Source organism: Marmota marmota, unplaced genomic scaffold (assembly GCF_001458135.2).
Source record: "Marmota marmota marmota unplaced genomic scaffold, marMar, whole genome shotgun sequence".
In the NCBI taxonomy this organism is placed as follows: Eukaryota; Metazoa; Chordata; class Mammalia; order Rodentia; family Sciuridae; genus Marmota; species Marmota marmota.
In genome coordinates this window covers 35498231-35517704 of record NW_026000082.1, presented here as the reverse complement: position 1 = coordinate 35517704, position 19474 = coordinate 35498231, and the positions used below count along the sequence as shown (strand labels likewise).

The window sequence follows — 19474 nt, the reverse complement described above, 5'->3', positions numbered from 1 at the left end:
GAGTACTGTGGGTGCAGGGAAGGAGGCTAGTGTGGAAAAGAAGGCACATCAAAGGGACAGGAAAGCTCAGTCCCAGATCAGCCAGCAGCAGCCTGGGGTTGATTGGTTGTCTCCTGGGAGGAGGCAGCCATTCTCCTCTATGTCTGCAAGTCAGAACACAACTACCCGGCTCTGTGGGGCCCCTGGGCCCTCTCCATCTGGCTCTCAGACAAACCAGCCTGCTCCAGAGTCTTGACCTGGGTCTGTGTTTCCACTTCAATGGGCAGGATTTTCCAATATGCTGAGAGATAGGTGGGTCCCTTAGCACCCAGTTCTAATCACATTGATATGAGCCTATGGGATCAGATACTTGGCTATTCCAGTCTACTCAACAGGAATATCACGTGGGCTACCAGGGGTTATTGTAGGAACAAACGAGGCAAGGCACCTAAGATAGCAGGAAACAGTTTTATTTGGCTGCAGCCAGGTTCAGAGGGCACAGATTCTGCTGCAATCAATCAATCCCCTGAACCCCGAGTTCAGGGAGTTTCAGAGTTTTATACCCAGTGTGTAAGGGGAGGGGCTCAGAAGTTCACAGTCTGCAGAAGTTCACATAAAAGCAGCTTTTTCTTTCACTGTTTTGGGTAAGTTAACCCTTCAAGGACAACACCAGAGGAGGAGAGAGCTTCTTCTCCCCTTTCTTTCCTCCCCCTGCCAGCTGTTACCATGGAGCCCAATTGTAACTTATCTTAAAAATGTATCCATCTCCGTGAAGCCCAGCTCAAGGCCAGAGGCCTTGTTTGCACTTTTCTACAAACTACTATACTGGATATGTTTGTGAAAAACTAGTAAGGGGGTGTCCAGCACCTGGAGTGCTGGTATCTTCTCGGCCAATGGCCAAGTAAAACAGGGCAACATGAAAATAGGAAGTTTATCTACATTGAACTCTTTTGCAGAGACTCTTTTGCTGACAGTCCTAAAATAGCCATGGTAAAGATTTCTGGAAAGGCCCGGTTAAGACTTTTCTGTGGAGAATGTTGGTGCCACTTCAGGGCTATGGAGAAGAATACATTCTTTGAGGCTAATTACAGGCTTATCTAGGCCTAGCTTTTTAGCCTAGGCCCAGTCCTTATCAGGCCTCTCCAAGACAGGAACTCTAATAGGGAACCCTAAAGGGTTAAAACAGTGCAAAAGCAAATAGGATCAATGAAACTTTTCTGTATCAACTCCAGCTCCGTGAAAAGGGGGAAATTAAATCTCCTTTAAGAAGTCATAATTTGCTGGGTGTGATGGTGCAAACCTGCAATCCCAGAGATTCAGGAGGCTGAAACAGGAGGATCACAAGTTCAAAGTCAGTCTCAGCATTTTAGTGAAGCCCTAAGCAACTTAATGAGACCCTGTCTCAAAAATAAAAATGGTTGGGCATGTAGCTCAGTAGTAAAACATCCTGGGTTAACCCCTAGTATATCACCACCACCCCCACAAAAAAATTTCATAATTTACCAGCCAGGCACAGTAGCCCACCCCTGTATTCCCAGTGACTCAGGGAGCTAAAGTAGGAAGACCAAAAGTTTTAGGCCAGCCTGAGCAATTTAAGGAGACAATGTTGCAAAATTTAAAAGTAAAAGGGAGCCTGGAGCTGTGGCTCAGTAAGAGAGTGCCCCTGGGTTCAATCCCACAAAAATAAAAAAAAGGAGTATGTATGAGAGAGAGAGAGAGAGGGAGAAATTCATAACCTTAGCAGCTTTCATGAAATCCAAATATCAGATCACATTAGGATTTAATCCTAAAATCCTCACACAGAGAATTTAAAGTCTTTAGGCTGATAGTATTCAAACATGTTTGACAGAAATAAAATGCAAATTGTCTTAGGGGCTGGGAGTGTAGCTAAGGGGTAGAGGGCTTGCCTAGCATCCAGGAGCTTCGCAACCCTCAAAATAAAAAGAAATGCAAATAATCTCTGAAGGAACTCAGCTTCACCACAGGCCTCAAGTAATTCACAGATATTTCCAGGCAATATGAGCAGTTCATAACCAAACACACAAGGAAGTAAGACACCATGAGAGAAAGCAAACAAAATTGAGACATAGCAGAGACAAAGTTAAAAGATGGTAGAATTGACAGACGTGGAATATAAAATAATCTTGATTAATATACTTAAAGAAATAAAAGGAAGCAAGTAAATTTCAAAAATTATCAAGTATAATTTCTGAAAATGAAAAAATATACTAATGTGAAATTGAACATTCAGTAGACAGATTAATAATTAGATCAAAATTGCTGAGGTAGCCATTAAAAAAAAAAAAAAAAAAAAAACAGACATGGACTGGGCATGGTGACACATGCCCATAATCCCAGCAGTTCAGGAGGCTGAGGCAGGAGGATCGCCTCAGAATTTAGTGAGGCTCTAGACAACCCTGTCTCAAAATAAAAAATAAAGGTCTGGTGATGTGGCTCAGTGGTTAAGAGCCCCTGGATTCAATCCCTGGTACTGAAACAAAACCAAACAGATGTGGGGTCTGGGTATATAACTCAGTGGTACTAGCATGCATGAGGCCCTCCCTGGGTTTGATCCCCAGCACCACAAGGAAAAAAAAAAAAGACCTAGCACTTATAACTTTCAAACTAACAGAGGGCAAAAGTCAATCCAAAAAGTTTGTTAAAGAAAAAACAGTAGAGGGCTGGGGGTGTTGTTCAGTGGTAGAGCACTAGCCTACCATGTACCATGAGGCCCTGGATTCCATCCCAGCACCAACAAGGGGATGGGGCAGAGACAATTCTGACAAATATAATGCACATTACAAGATATAAGAAATAAATAAATATATATTAATCTCTAGGGGTAGGCTTTTATCCAAAGATAAATGATGTCAGACCAAACAAAAGTATAAAACTCAGCTCTATTCTGTTTATAAAAGACAGATCTAAAACATAAGAAGATAGCCGGGCATGGTGGCACATGCCTATAATCCTAGCAACTGGGATTGAGACAGGAGGATCACAAGTTCAAGGTCAGCCTCAGTAACTTAATGAGACCCTGTCTCAAAATAAAAAATAAAAGGGCTGAGGCTGGGGTTGTGGCTCAGCAGTAGAGTGCTTGCCTAGCACTTGCAGGTCCCTGGGTTCAATCCTCAGCACCACATAAAAATAAATAAACAAAATAAAAGTATTGTGTCCAACTACAACTAAAACATTAATTAAAAAAAAAACATTAAAAAATAGTGTACCAACATCAAGTGGGGTTTACCCCAAGGATACAAGTTTGGTTCAACATATGGAAATCAATAAATGTAATTAATCACATCAATAGATTTAAAGACAAGAATCACATGATTATTTCAATAGATGCAGAAAAATCATTTGACAAAATACAGCATCTATTCATGTTCAAAACCCACACAAAAAAACTAGGGATAATAGGAACACACCTCAACATTGTAAAAGCTATACATGCTAAACTCAAGGCCAACATCATTCTAAATGCGAAAAATTAAAAGCATTCCCTCTAAAAACTGGAGTGAGACAGGGATGCCCTCTTTCACTACTTCTATTCAACAGAGTTCTGGAAAATCTAGCCAAAGCAACTGGACAGAAGAAAGAAATTAAAGGGATTTAAATAGGAAAAGGAGAACAAAAAATAAAATCAAGAAGCAATAAATGGGATAGTATCAAACTAAAACAGTAAAGAAAACAATCAAGAACATGAAGAGAGAGCCTACAGAATGGGAGAAAATCTTTTCCACCTGCATTAATCTCCAGGATATATAAAGAACTCAAAAAACTTAACACCAAAAAACAAATAACCCAAATCAATAAATGGACAAAGGAACTGAACAGGCACTTCACAGAAGAAGAAATACAAATGGTAAACAAATCTATGAAAAAATAAATGTTCAGAACCCAGGTTGTGGCTCAGTGGTAGAGCTCTTGCCTAGCATGCGTGAGGCACTGGGTTCAATACCCGGCACCACATAAAAATAAAAATGAATAAAATAAAGGTATTGTGCCCATCTACAACTAAAATAATATTTTAAAAAAGAAAAAATAAATGTTCAACATCACTAGCAATGAGAGAAATGCAAATTAAAACTACATTGAGATTTCATCTCAATTCATTCAGAAGGGCAATCATCAAGAATACAAGTAACAATAAATATTGGCAAGGATGTGAGGAGAAACCTTGCTGGTGGGACTGCAAATTGGTGCAACCACTCTGGAAAGCAGTGTGGAGATTCCTCAGAAACTTGGAATGGAACCACCATTTAACCCAGTTATCCCTCTCCTTGGTATATACCCAAAGGACTTAAAATCAGCATACCATAGTGACACAGCCACATCAATGTCCTTAGCAGCTCAATTTACAATAGCTAAGATGTGGAACCAAACTAGGTGCCCTTCAACAGATTAAAGGATAAAGAAAATGTGGTATTTATACACAACGGAATATTACTCAGCCATAAAGAAGAATGAAATTATGGAATTTGCAGGTAAATGGCTATCATGCTAAGTGAAGTAAGCCAATCCCAAAATCCAAGAGATGAATATTTGCTTTGATATGTAGATGCTGACTTACAATGAGGAGGGGCTGTGGGTTCACTGGATTGGAAGGGAATGGGGAGGAAGGGAGAGGGGATGGAAATGGTAAAAGACAGTAGAACAAATTCAACATAACTTTCCTAGGTTCATGAACATATGAACCAGTGTAACTCCACAAGAATGGGAAGTTATACTCCATGTATGTATGATATGTCAAAATACATTCTACTCTCATGTATAACTGAAAAGAGCAACAACAACAAAAAGACCATGGTAGGGAGCAGGAGTGGTGGTGCACACCTGTAATCCCAGTGGCTAGGAAAGCTGAGGCAGGAGGATTGCAAATTCAAGGACAGTCTCAGCAGTTTAGTGGGACTCCAAACAATTTAGTGAGACTCTGTCTCAAAATAAAAATTTAAAAGGGCTGGGGATGCGGCCCAGTTAAGCATCCCTGGGTTCAATCCCCACTACATACATACATACATACATAAGTAAATATTTTTTAAAAGGACTAGAGTGTTGCTCAGTGGTAAAGTATTCTTAGGTTCAATTCCCAAAATGAGTACCAAAATAAGTGTATAAATAAGTTAATTAGTTGATTATAATTATTATCTTTTTAAAAAGATTTTTAAAAGATAAAAAGATTTATTTATTTATATGTGGTGCTGAGGATCAAACCCAGTGCCTCACACTTGGGAGGCCAGTGCTCTACCACTGAGCCCCAGCCCCAGCCCCTATTACTATCATTATTTGAGGTGCTGGGTATCAAAAGCAGGACCTTGTCAGGCAGAGCCACTACCACTGAGCCACATCCCCGGCCCTTAGTTAATCAATAAAACAAAAAGACACATAAATTTGGAAAAAGGAATACTAGGCAAAAAGGAAAAAGAAAGAAAAGATGAGCTGGGGATGTAGCTCAGAGAAAAAAACACCTGCTTAGCACACAGGAAGCCCTGGGTTTGACCCTCCAACACCTGCCCCCCGCCCCCCCCACACACAACAGCTACATTTAAAAAAAATCAGTTGAGAGAAAGAGGGCCATTATATCACGATAAAAGCTCAATTCACAGAGAGAGATAGCATTTCTAAAATGTTGTACATCCAATAACATCACCTCAATATATGATAGAAATTGATTAATCTGACATAGTGGGATATTTTAACACACCTCTTACTAATTGTTGATATTTTAACATACCTCTTACTAATTGTTAGTACAAGTAAGGGACACAGAAACTTCAAATCGAATTTTAATAAGCTATCATGTTCCAACCATCTGTCTATACCTATGTCAACACAGTACTTCACTGTCTTAATTACTGTTGGCTTAAACAAATTGTCCTCAATAACATCCCTGGCATACAGCAGGTGCTTAATAAATGACGGCAGCAGCAGCAGTGAATTACTTTGGTCCAGTCACTTAACCTCTGTGAGCCTCCCTCAGTTGCTTCTTCCAAAAAGTGTTCATAATAATAAATTATTTTTCCAAGTTGTTTTACTAACCAAATAGAATAATGCACGCGAAGACATTTCATAAAGTGTGGGAACAATGTAGGAATCACTGCTCCTGCTGGTGGGCTGGCACTACCAAGCACCAAATGTCAAGGTAAAGTGTCCATCTGAGCAGTCACTAGGTGGAACAAGAGCACCCAGGGCATGCAAAGTCATGCCATGCCAGAGCTCTGGGAGCACAGGAGAGAGACAGGGTGAAGAGGAGCCGGAAGGCTGCTTGCTGGGGCAGCCTGCCCTCTGGTGGATGAACCTAGACAGTCATGGCCTTCTTATCCCAAAGGAGCTGCTAGAGAGACTCTGGGTATCTCCCTGGGGAGCAGGTAAGACACAGGCTGGGTTCTCTGAAAAGAGACACATGCAAGCTGGCAAAACTTTGCTCCATCAACCTGCCGGGGGCCTGCTGTAACCACTGTCTGCCTGAGTGTGGAACCTGAAGTCGGAATGGCCTGACCTCCTTCAGCCCCCAGGTTGCCCGAGATGCCCAAGATGCCCTAGGAAGGGTGGGTGGGGGGTGTCTCAGCCCCTGAGGTGGGTTTAGAGGAAGTGATGCTGCAGGATGTCGCAGAGGGACAGCAAGTCTACCCCTGTATGTATGCTTTTCTCGGCTCCCTCCACCCCCTACCATACCCCTTACCAGGGGTGCTTATCCACTGAGCCACATCCCAGCCCTTTTTATTTTTTGAGACACAGTCTTACTAAGTTGCTTAGGGCCTCCCTAAGTTGCTGAGGATGACCTTGAACTTGTGATTCTCCTGCCTCAGGCTGCTAGTCACTTGGATGACAGGTCTGGGCCACCACACCTGGCCATACATTCTTTTTTATGAAGACAAAGCATCACATAAAGTTTTTGACTCAGCTAATGTTTTTGAGATTAAGGGTTCCACTTCTGGCCTCAGTGCACTGAGTCTCTGAATGTGCTCTGCCCTGGGAAGGGTGGGACCTGGCTGACCCTGACAGAGGTGACAGCTGCAGGCAATCCTCTGACTGCAGATGAGTCCTTAGTCAGTCCTTGATGGAGCATTGCCAGTAAAGGGTCAGATTGACTGCCTGCCACCCCGCCTTTCCTCCTCCTCCTCCTCCTCTTCTTCTTCCTCTTACACAATATGTTTATTTATTTATTCATTCATTTATTCATTTTTATGTGTAGCTGAGGATCAGATCCGGGGCCTCACACGTGCTAGGCAACTGCTCTACCACTGAACCACAACCCCAGCCAGCCCCCCTCACCTTTCTTCTTAAACTTGCCCTCCTCAGGGTCCCAAGACGATGAGGACAGCTCTAGAATCATACACAGACTGAGCACGAGAATAGAAAGGGGACTCTGCCTTCCTGTGCCTCCCTGAGGACAAGAGGCCTTCCTAGGCCCCACAGCACACTTTTCCTCATGGGTCACCAGCCAGAAAAGAAATCGGATGATCTGGGAAGGCCTTCTGGAACCTGAAGCTTACATCCTCTGGTTCTTGAGAACCACCCTCTCAAGAGACCCTCTCTGTCCTCTCCACAGGCTCTCCAGGGTCTCTCAAAAATTTATCCATTAGACAAAATTCTTGAAACTCCACGACATACCAGGCGCTGTTCCAGACACTTGTACCCACGGTGAAGAAAACCAAGTCCTGGCCCTGGTGGAACTCCCGTTCTAGTCGGGAAGACTTTCAGGAGTGTAAAGGCATTGGGTAATTTGGTCCATTAGATTGTGTAAGCTAAGAAAGAAGCAGCAGGGGAAAGTGGAGCAGGGTGAAGGGACAGGATCACCCCAGAAAGGCGCTGGCTGGAATCCTCATAGAGTAGGCAGGCCAGTCTCTGAGGGGCAGGTTTTTTGTTTGGTTTGGTTTGGTTTGGTTTTGGCAATGCTGGGAAGACAAGGAGGCCAAGTGCATTTGGACAAAAATGGGCAAGAGGGAGGGCAGTTAGTGATGAGGTCGCAGAGCTAACAGGTCACAAAAGGCCTGCAAGCCATTAAGGACTTAGGCTCCCNACCCAGGCCCTACCACGGAGTCCCACCCCAGCCCCCAGGACTTTGGCTTTCACTGGAGTGAAATAGGGAACCTTTTCCAGGGTTTCGACCTGAAGTGGCATGGCTGACTTATGTTTTTTAAAGGATTGATGCAGATGTTGCGTGGAGAAGGGATCCAGGGGGGATGGGCGACTTACCAGAGGCTGGCTCAGGGAACCAGGTAAGAGGTGATCTGCTGCGGCCCCGCCCGCTGGAGTGGACTAGAGGTGATATGAACCTGGCTGTCTTCTGCTCCGAACCAATGGATGTTGATGATGGATTAGGTGGAATTTGAGAAGAAAGAGTGTCAAGGATACCTCCTAAGTCTGGCCTGAGCAACTGGAAGGTGTGGTAGAGGGAAGCAGCTTGGTGGGGGAGAGAAGGGGCGCCACGCCCCCAATGAATCACTTCCTCCAGTTACACCCCACCTGCCTTCAGTTACCACCCAGTTAATCCCATCAGGGAACCAATTAACTGATTAGGTTAAAGCTATGTCCCAATCATTTCTCCTCCAAGCCGTCTAGCATTGCCTCATGCATGAGCTTTTAGGGGACACCTCATATCCAAACCATAATACTTGCTAAGTTGCTGAGGCTGGCCTCACACTTGGGATCCTCCTGCTATAACCTCCCAAGTCACTAGGATTACAGGTGTGCCCCACTGCACCTGGCAGGGTATATGCAGTTTCAAACGATAAATCTTCTCCAACATTCCTCTTCTTCTACTTTAGGATTTTTTTTTAAGTTGTTGATGGAGCTTTATTTTATTTATTTATATGTGGTGCTGAGAATTAAATCCAGTGCCTCACACATCTAGGCAAGCACTCTACCACTGAGCTACAACCCTGGCCCTCTTGAGCTTAGAATTTTACCCAGGGAAATGCTGTCTCAACCCCGTTGCCATAGATCATGTGGAATACTAGTTCCGGGCAAACAAGTGAACTATCAGAATTACTTTCAGCTGTAAGAGACATTGTGCTCTGTGTACTGAGCACTGTGCTCACTTTGGCAGCACATATATGAAAATTGGACCCATACAGAGAAGATTAGTGTGGCCCCTGCTCAAGGATGACACGCAAGTTCGTGGAGAATTCCATGTTTGTGCCATTCTTGGAAGGTTATTTAAGAATTGCATGCTCTCTACAAGAAGATAAAATCAAAGCATCCAAATTGTGACTTTCATACAAAATAATTTGTGTAAGCGATCTATGTAATTCGAACAGAGAAGAGTTACACATGACATGTTGTGAGTGAATATGCCACTAGTACGCACATCAGGTAGGAGGAAAAGTCAACAGGTATCTCCCTTCACTTAACTTAAATAATTAAAAAAAATTTTTTTTTGTGGTTGTAGATGAACACAATACCTTTATTTTATTTGTTTATTTACATGTGGTACTGAGGATCGAACGCAGAGCCTCACACATGCCAGGCAAGTGCTCTACCACTGAGCCACAAAACCCAGCCCAACTTAAAGAAATTTTAAAAACCTAGTACATTACATCCAGAACCTCTAGGGCTGGGGTTATAGTTCAGTGATAGAGCACTTGTGTAGCATGTGAGGCCCTGGATCCAATCCCCAGCACTGGGGAAAAAAAAACAAACTAGAACCTCTAATAAGGGCACTGATGCCAGTGAATCCAGCCTGGCCCCCTGTACCTTCCTTCCTCCAGGACTCCACCCCAGATCTGTGAAAGCAGGTTCTTCAAGGCAGGCGCTAGCATCTGGCTGCCAACCAGCTTCCCAGGTAAATGTTCTGTGGCCAGCTGGAATCCACCCAAGGAAGAACATTTGGAACCACTGGTCTCATCTACTTCCTTCTTTTTATCAGACCACAGAGCTGAGGCTCCACAGAGAAAGTGACTTGCTTTAGACCAGGAGGGAGTTAATGCCACAGGAAACTTTGGTTTCTTGCCTTCTTAAAGGAATATCTCCTGCTCTTCCAGGCCAACTTTATAATAAACCTGGAGGTAGTTGGACAGCAGAGAGCTTACTGTGGAGGTGGGTTAGATGGTGAGACCACTGAGGCTGCCCATGTTCCATGTCATGGGCACCCTGAAGGAGGTGAGATAATCCTAGTTTGGGAAACAATGATGTTTCCGTCAGGTTGGTTTTGATTGTAAGCAACTCAAAATCAACCCAACAGGACTAGGGCAAAAGAATGTGCTGGGTGGGCAGGCTAGGGTGTAGCCCAGGGAAGAGCATTTGCAGGGCACAGGACAAGGCCCTGGGTTTGGTCCCCAGCACTGCAAAATAAAGGAAGGAGAGAGAGAAAATGACTTGTTCAACTGTAAGGACCACTTTGCTTCATACCTGACCTTGGTGCAGAGATGCAAATGGTCAAGATTGGTTTTCTTTTTTTAAATATTTTTAAATTATAGATGGACACTATATCTTTATTTTGTTTATTTTATTTTATTATTTTTTTAATGTAGTGCTGGGGATCAGACCCAGGGCCTCACGTATGCTAGGCAAATGTTCTACCACTAAGCCACCACCCCAGCTCAAGATTGCTTTTCACTCTCTCCAATACCCAGTGCTTTTCCTTCTAGGTCGCCCCTATCCTTGGGTGGGCTCTACCCCCACAGCCTGGTATTCCTAGCTGCTGGCCCTGCAGTGTCTCAGCATTCTCAGCAAAAGTCGCATTGGCCAGCCAGACCCAGTGGCACATGCCTGAAATCCCAGCAGATTACAGACTGAGGCAGGAGGATCACAAGTTCAAAGCCAGCAATTTAGTGAGGCCTTAACCAACTTAGTAAAGTGAGACCCTGCCTCAAAACAAAAAATAAAAAAGGGCTGGGAACTTAGCTCAGTGGTAAAGCACCCCTGGTTCAAACCCTAGTACAAAAAAAAAAATCTTATTAACAAAAATTGAGTAACGGAATTATATGGCCAATCCTTAAAGGCAATAGCAGCAAGAGAAATGCGCTAAGGTTTTGGACACTAGCCTAGGTCAAGCACCCACCCTGAGCCAGGTTACCCCATTCAGGGACTGACAGCAGAAAAAAGGTGACCAAGATCAGAGCAAGAAAACCAGAGGAAAGGTGAATAATTGCTGAATGGCTAAACCCACACGTGTGTGCTCAGGGCTAGGAAGGGCGGAGAAGTTGACAATGACAATGGAGAAAGTGAGAATTATAATCCAGGGGTAAATTATTTATCTATTTATGGGGCTGGGGACTGAACCCAGGGCCTTGTGTGCTGTACCACTGAGCTGCCCACCGGCCCCTTATAGTAAGGTATTGGTTATACACTGTAGAGTATTAGAGTATTAGGTGGTTTTAATGTGCACTTTAATGTGACAGACACTTTGGGGTGTCTATCCAGCTCTCAACCTTCACCTTTTCTGGAAATTACCCTCTTCAGGTATAAATGAATAAATTCCCATGGCTGGGCATGGTCAATGTGATCCAACACCTCCCTAGAGGGGCCTCACCCTTGAAAGGGCCTCATCTGGCCTGTTGCACATCTGTAATCCCAGCAACTCAGGAAGCTAAAGCAGGAGGATTGTGAGTTCGAAGGCAGCCTCAGCCAATTTGAGAGGCTCTAAGCAATTTAGCAAGACACCATTTCAAAAATATATATATAAACAGGGCTGGGGATGTGACTCAGTGGTTGAGTGCCCCTGAGTTCAATCCATGGTACCAAAAATAAATAAATAGGCTCATATATGAATAGGACCCCCAAAATAATTTATTGAGGATCCCAAGACTGGGGGTGTGGCTCAGCAGTGAAGCTCTTGCCTAGCATGTGCAAAGTCCTGGGTTCTGTCCCCAGCATGGGGTCGGGGAGGGTGGGGGAAATTGGAGGGCAGGGTGGGAAATCCCAGGGGCATCTGTCATTTGGGACCCAGTGCTTGACACTGCACTGCTTCAGCTGGGACTCTCAACTTCTGTTCTCACAGCCATCACCTTTCCACCCAAGGAAACAAACACTTCTCCACTCTCTTTTCCAGTGTCCTGGAAACAAACCACTCTGCATCTGAATGTGCTGCTGCTAATGTGGGAGATGACACCTCTTGGAGTGTGAGGAAGACTGGGGTGAAGGCGCTTAGTTAAGAGAAAAGTCGAATTAAGAGCCATCAAATCCTTCCTCCCCAGCAGACACAGGTAAAGGTGTAGATTCCTGCAGAGGAAGAAGCTTTCCTGGCAGTGCTACGGGTACCTTTCTTGCTTCACTTTTTGTTCCAACCTGTAGTATGGTGTTTTCAATAGTGGCAAAGGAGGACTGAGGGACACTCTGCACTATTAAACAATGTCTTTTACTTGTAGATTTGTAAATGAAGGCTAAGCATGATGTGGACGAAGCATGAGGCCAGTTCTTCAAGTTTTGCTTTATAAGATGGTGAAAATTGTGATCTAAGACAGGTGGGTCCATCATTGTGGCACACACCTGTAATCCCAGTGATTGAAGAGGCTGAGGCAGGAGGATCGAAAGTTCAAGGCCAGCCTCAGCAATGTAGCAAGACATTTCCCAAAATAAAAAGATCTTGTTACTGAAAACAACAGTATTTTGCTCCAAACTTTACCCAGAATTGTACTCCATAAACTCCTAAGCTGACACACCAAATGGGTTTTTCTGCTACCAGGCCCCCTCCCCCACGGCAGGATTCTCTCTTTTCTCCTTCAAACAAAATCTACAGAGCCGGGCGCCATGTCGCACACCTGTAATCCCAGCAGTTTGAGAGGCTTGAGACAGGAGGAGCGCGTTCAAAGCCAGCCTCAGCAATTTAGGGAGGCGCTAAGCAACTCAGTGAGACCCTGTCTCTAAATAAAAAATAAAATAGGGCTGGGGATGTGGCTCAGTAGTTGAGTGCTCCTCAGTTCAATCCTGGTACCAAGATGATGATGATGATGATGATGATAGTAGTAGTAATACCTACTGCCTACTGCATGTACTCTCCCCTTCCATGATTATCTGCAGATTTTATTCTTCAAATTTTGCGAAACAAGAACCCAGAATAAAATTGTCGAAGCAGGGAAACTAGTCTGATCTCTGGTTTCAGTACAATGTTAACTTAGCATGCGAATGGTCCTGGGTTTGATCCTCAGTGCACAGGGGGAAAAAAAAAAGGAATAATAACAGCATCCATTTCACAAAGGTTTTGTAAGAAGTGATGGGAGTACTGAGTGTAAGCACTTAACAGGGTGACTAGCACCTAGAAACCGTAAATGTGGTTGATTTGGGTTTTGTCGTCCTAACACCAGGTGATGAGCTCTTTGAAAGCACAGTGTTCACTAGCAACACGGGGGTGGTCACAAGCAAAAGTTAAATGGCATCTTCTCCTGCTGTCCCTCTATTCATTCCCGTGAGTCCCAGCGGTAGGTGCCGGAGGCCTGGCTTTGCTCAGAGCCACGCCCCTTGGAGGGGACTGGCGCTGGAGCCAGGCTATTGTTGTGGCTGAGATTCTTTCCCAAAACGGAAAGCCTGAATTAGAGCCGAGCGGCTGTCTAATCTCCGTGGGTCTAAAGGAGGCCAGCCCAGCAAGGGGCCTCTCTTGCGGCCTCTCCCTTCTGTGGACCTCAGCTTCTCTCTACGTCCTCTGGAACCTTCCCCACCCCTATGCAACCCCCCCCCCCTAGCTTGTGCCCATGCTGAGACCCTGGCTCCAGCTGTCCTCTCCTCCAGCGACCCTCCCAGACCCCCCACCCCCAACCTCCTCAGAAATCCCCTCCAGGCCCAGCCCAGATCCCCTCCTCTTTGAAGCTTCCACCCGCCCCTGGCAGAACCAATTCCCTCCCTGGGTCATCCGCTTTGTTCATCTGTCTCCAGCCCCATCGCCCCTCAATTGTGACCCCTCCCTCAGGAGGCTGCTGAGCTGCTGAGCTCCTGAGGGCAGTCACGTCTGACCCAGCTGCTGACCCCAGCGCCTCGTAGGTAGCCCTAGTGATTTGTTGCTAGCAGCTGAGAGTCAAGCTGTGAGCTGGGGAAAAAAAGATCCAGGCCAGAGATGCCAGGAAGGTGTTGGGAGGGCCAAAGAGGGTCAGGTCCACGGACATTTCCAGGTGCAGGGTGCTCTCTCAGTCCCCCACTGCTTGGCATCCGCTTACCACCCCAGAGCAAAGTCCCGATCCCATTTGACATGAAAGGACACCCAGAGAGGTTAAACTCCAGCTAGAGGCCACACAGTAGGTGAGTGGGAGGCCAGGATTAGAATCAAGGGCAGGACTGAGGTGTGAGTGGCTGTGGCCTGGGAGCTATGTCTGGCTGGTGACGGAGGGGACACGTATCCCTCTGTGACAATGTGAGTGTGGGGTCTGAGGGCCTTCCGGACCTTTCTCATCATTCTGCTCCTCCATCCTCCTCCCTCCTAAAAGGAGCTGACTGATTCTGGCCCATTCCCAACCCACAAAGGTGCCGGGAATGAGGTCGGAAATAGGAAGGAAACATCCCCCAGACATGGCCTCCCCCTCACCCCCCCCACCTCCTAGTCCCAGCTCTAGGGCTGGAAGGAGCCACTTTAAGGGATCTCCCTGGGGACCCATGACCAGAGAGAGAAATGACCCTGCTCACAGCAAGTGTGGCTGCTGAGAGACAGACAGGCCAGACAGACTCTCAACCTGTCCCTCCTCTCTGCCCCCCCAATGACACTTTCAGAGCACCTCCCCCAGAAGGCCCCTTCCATTTGATCTCTCCCCCAGGTCCCTGCTCTGCCTGTGTGGCCTGGGGTCTGCTTGTCCCTCAGGACTAATCCACTGGCTTTTTGGGACAGGTGCTGAGAGCAAGATTCTGGAACCCCCCTCACCCAGCTCTGGGGGCTCCCAAGGGCAGAGTGGTGTCACTGCCCTCGGCCTGGGGGGCTCCCAGAGCAGGACTGTCATCTCTCCTCTCTGACAGCACTCCTGAGGGTGGCCTGCCACTTCTAACTCACGGAGGGAGTCACTCTGTCTGGGCAGCACCTGTAGTGCGCCCCCCCCCATTCCCTCTTTCTGAAGTCTAGCATCCATCCTGATCCCCAGAACAGAGCAGTGAGCCCCCACCTCCTGCCTTTCCACCCAACCCGGATGCTCCTTTAAGACCAAAGGGATGGGGGTTGCCTTGTCAGACACCCGCCCGTCCTCCCCTGGCAGGCCAGGTTTCCTGCCATTGACAGCATCCCAGCTGGGTCCTGCCCAGCCTCCCAGGGCTTAACCCCTTCACGCCCATACCAGGGGCTGCCGGTATGAAAAAGCCACTTCACTGAATTATTTGGAGGATTAAATATTTTAATCATTGTGTGAAAAGTCTTTAGAAGGCCTCCCAGCATGAACTAATCTCCTAGTAAAAGTTAGCTACTACTCCTTGGTGTGTGAGCTTGGGTAAGTTATTTGATCTCTCCAAGTTTCAGTCTCTTAAGCTGTAAATGAGAGAAATAATAAAACCTACTGCACAAAGTTAACAACACAATACAGAAATGTCCTGCACAGCCAGGTGCAGTTTTAATTCCTGCAACTCTGGAAGCTGAGGGAGGAGGTTCTCAATGTTTTGTTTGTTTGTTTGTTTTTTGTTTTGGTATTGAGGATTTAACCCAGGGGTGCTTAACCACTGAGCCATATCCCCAGCCCCTTTTTTATATTTTATTTAGAGACAGGGTCTTGCTGAGTTGCTAAGTGCCTTGCTAAATTGCTGAGACTGACTTTGAACCCATAATTCTCCTGCCTCAGCCTCAGGAGCCACTGGGATTTCAGGCATGCACCACCACGCCTGGCTGAGGATCTCAATTTTGAGATCAGCCTGGGCAATTTAGTGGGACCCTATCTCTAAATAAATAAATAAGACTGGGAATTTAGTTCTGTGCAGTGTTGAGAGCGACAACCAAGTCAAGATGGCGCCTGGCATTTTGCCAGAAGGAGTGGTTGAGAAGTAACGCCAGTGAGCCATTAAGATGATGATAATTAAGTTTAGCTGTGTATAATTATTAAGATAATGACTGATTGCTGTAACTGGATGATGCTAAATTGAAAAAAGCTGTGTATTCAGTTGTGTATATAAACCTCTGCTGTCTGGCAATAAGGCGGCTCCTGCTACCTCGGGTGCCCGCTATCGAGGAGTTCCCGTTGAGTTCCCATTAAGTTCCAGTGGGGTTCTCGCAATAAAGTAGTTCCTGTTTTGAACCTACAAGTGGCTTGTGACCTCCCGGTTATTTGTGCCCATCCAGATTGCGGCAGTGCAGAGCACCCCTGGATTCAATTCCCAGTACCACAATAGATAGATAGATAGATAGATAGATAGATAGATAGATAGAGATAGATAGAAAGAAGTGCTGGAAGAGCCAGTCAATACTCTGGAGGCTGAGGCAGGAGGATGGCAAATTTGAGGTCAGCCTCCACAACTTAGCGAGGCCCTGTCTCAAAATAAAAAATAAAAAGGGCTGGGGATGTAGCTCAGAGTTAAAACACCCCAGGATTTGCTCCCTAGCAACCCTCAAAAAAAAAAAATTCAAGAAGAGAGGGAGGGGAGCTAGAGGTGGGCAGGACCTCACTGGTGTTACAACTCTGGGTGCTGGAGAGTCTACCTGCTGGGGAGAAGGAGCTCCCATGTAGTTAGAACTTCTTGAGATAAGAGGCATCAGAGAAGAGACTGTCTCAACCCTAGGAGTCCCCAAGTGGGACAAGAGGAGAATGGAAGCCAAAGGACAGAGGGTTGGCCCAGAAGCCTTCCCTGGGTGACACTCATGCCAAATCTTGCTGGGACACTCCACTCCCCAGCCCTGCACATCTGCAGCACTACTGCCCCCACCCTTAGCTGCAGATTCCTGGACTCAGCCCTGAGGAAAGCAGACTTGCCACCACCAACACCCAATCAAGAAAAAGCCTAAGCCTGACACAAAGGGAAAAATTGAACCCTGTTCTGCTTCCCTTCAATGAGAGCCACTGCTGAGGCCCAGCTGAGGGGCCCACATGAGTTGCACCCTCACTCCAGGCCTCTGGAGGGAGCCTGGGGATCAGGAGATCTTGTTTGGGGTCCTGGCAGAATCCCAAGTTCACACTTCCTCCATGGTCAACCATTTACCCCAGCAGGGTCTGTCTTCCCATCCATAAAACAAAGGAGCTGGACTTGGTTCACTGGTCCCTTCAGCACCGAGGCTGTGATCAGGAAGGAGTTAACTGAGGCCAGGCTCTGGGTCAGAAAGGGTTAATCTGGGGAGGTGGAGGCTCTCTCGGCTTTTCCTGTGGAGAGTGAGGTTTGGCTGCCACCAAAGTTACTTCTAGTCCCTGCTGTCCCTCCTGCCCTCAGTCTGGAACTGCTCAGGGACCCTGGCAATTCAGCCTCCCCACGCAGAGGTGAGTGCATCCTGGGCCCAGGGCTGGGGTGGGCGCACACCACGGGCAGAGGGCAGGGAGGCTGGCACCTGGCCGCTGAGCCTGGAAGCTGGCCCACGTCCAGAGTAAAGCCTCCAGTTGAGTTGGGACCCCTAATTCTAGGATGAGGAGAGGTAGGCAAAGGAATGGACAGGACAAGGACAGACATCAGGCTTCTAGGGTTGGCTCGTTTGTGGCCAGCCATCAAAGCCAGGGAAGAGGCACCAGACATAGACTATTTTGGTCCTTGTGTTTAGGGGCTTTTTATAGCTTCCCTACTCAGGGCTGGGAAGAGGAGGGGACACAGGGAACCCACAAGGTCAGGCAAGCATAGTGCCTTCCTGGGACCTTGGAATCAGACCTGCTGCCCAGCACAGTCCTTGGGAGAAGGTGGGGGACACTGCCAGCATAGCCTCGCTGCCAGACGAGCCCCATCTCTGGCTAGTCTGTTCCTTTGTGGCCTCCAGATCCAAGGTCCCCTCAGTGTCCAGCACTAATGGGTCCCTCTCAGCTGAATGTGGGATGGGGGAGTAGCAGGACAGAGGTGGGGTGTGCTGAGCCATGTGGGTGGCCCATTCTGTTAACTGCCAAGGAAACTGTCAGCTTTTGATTTACAATCGCTCCTCATCCCCCTCCCCAGCACGAGGGAGGTGGAGGAGAAAGAGCAGGGTCAGAGGTCGCAGGGTGAGAAGGGGGCAGGGACCCGGAGTGCAGATTTCTGTGAGTGTAGGTTATTAGGAAGAATTAGTGGAAGGAACTTTTTAGTAAGACAAAGGGCTCATCTCTAATGGAAATGATTTGATTTGATAGTAGCAGGAACCAGAGCTGAATCCCAAAGGGAAATTCTAATAGGTGAGGGATCCTATCTGAACCAGTTCTGGACAGTAAGGCGAGAGACCTGGGTTCCAGTCCAGGCCCCTAACTCTCGAACTGGAGCAATCCCCCTCCTCTCTAGGCCAGTTTTCTGGCCAATAAAATGGAAATGCTGGGGTTGGACAAGGGGATGTTTACAGTTTGGTTTTCAGGAATCCCCTTGGCAGGGGCACACAGTGGCTGGCAGTAGCTGGCTGACATGACCTGGGGACCACCTCCCTCTCCTTCCTGGATAGCCCTGCTGGGCCTGGGCAGGGCAGTTGGCTGCAATTACTGGAGGCTCCTACCCTGTGGTTATATCCCTGACCTCGGTGCTTGGGGGCGGGAAGGGTGGACCCTGCTGGAGCTGGCCTGTGGCTGCGGAGCCTCCTTGTCTTGGGCTTAAAGTTGCCGATTGGGAGAGGTATTTTTTCCGGTTAAGGCCACTTTCGGGAATTGGGCAGGGACCAGCCCCACTTCCTTTTCCAAGTGTCCTGTCTGCTGAGTTTGAGTGCATGGCCCTGTGGCCACACTGGGGCACTCTGAAAGAGGCATATATTTTTGGGTGGCCAGAGAGTCCCCATCAAATATTTCTGAGGACAGGAAGAGGAGATAGCCTGAGCCTCTGCTCCCTGGACATGGACCCACTTGACTTGGGTGGGGGAAGGGTGGCTAGCTGATCCTATGCCCAGGAGTGCCAGAAGGCGGACAGGAACATCTCCCATCCTCTTCCTGACCATTTTTCTCTCCTTGCTGCTCCCAGGAAGCCCCAGCTAACTGCTCTTGGCTCCTCTGACTGTGTACATCCAGCGGCTTATGGGGCACTGTGCTGCCCAGTTCTGCCACGATGCTCCTGGCCTCTCCCTCCACCCCATCCAGGGGACGGACCCCCAGCGCAGTGGAGAGGCTGGAGGCCGACAAAGCCAAGTACGTCAAGACACACCAGGTGATAGTGCGGCGACAGGAGCCAGCCTTGCGTGGAGCCGCAGGACCGCTCACCCCGCACCCCTGCAATGAGCTAGGGTCCGCTGCATCGCCCAGGACGCCTGGACCGGCCCGTCGGGGCAGTGGCAGGCGGCAGCCAAGGCCGGACTCCCTCATCTTCTACCGCCAGAAGCGGGACTGCAAGGCTTCGGTGAACAAAGAGAACGCCAAGGGCCAAGGGCTGGTGCGGCGCCTCTTTCTGGGCATCCCCCGGGACGCTGCCCCGAGCAGCCCGGGTCCCACCGAGCGACCCGCAGCCCCAGGGGGCTGGCGTCGGCGCCCCAGCTCTGCGGGGAGAAGCGATCGGCTCCCAGCACCTCCACCAGCGCGCGCTCCAG

General features: G+C 47.6%; 1 protein-coding gene and 1 non-coding gene across 2 annotated transcripts in view; both read left to right on the top strand.

Moving 5' to 3' along the window:
• Window positions 1–9015: 9015 nt before the first annotated feature.
• On the top strand, window positions 9016–9122 carry LOC125610447. Its single transcript, XR_007340466.1, has one exon. It is a non-coding gene; the product is annotated as a U6 spliceosomal RNA (small nuclear RNA).
• A 9808-nt stretch (window positions 9123–18930) lies between these two features.
• Window positions 18931–19474, top strand: part of Fam110d (family with sequence similarity 110 member D) — a 1525-nt gene continuing 981 nt past the window's right edge. The window contains exon 1 of the mRNA XM_015484872.2: window positions 18931–19466. Within this exon, the coding sequence (XP_015340358.1) occupies window positions 19000–19466 (467 nt within the window). The 5' untranslated portion in view covers window positions 18931–18999. The remainder of the gene's footprint in view (window positions 19467–19474) is intronic.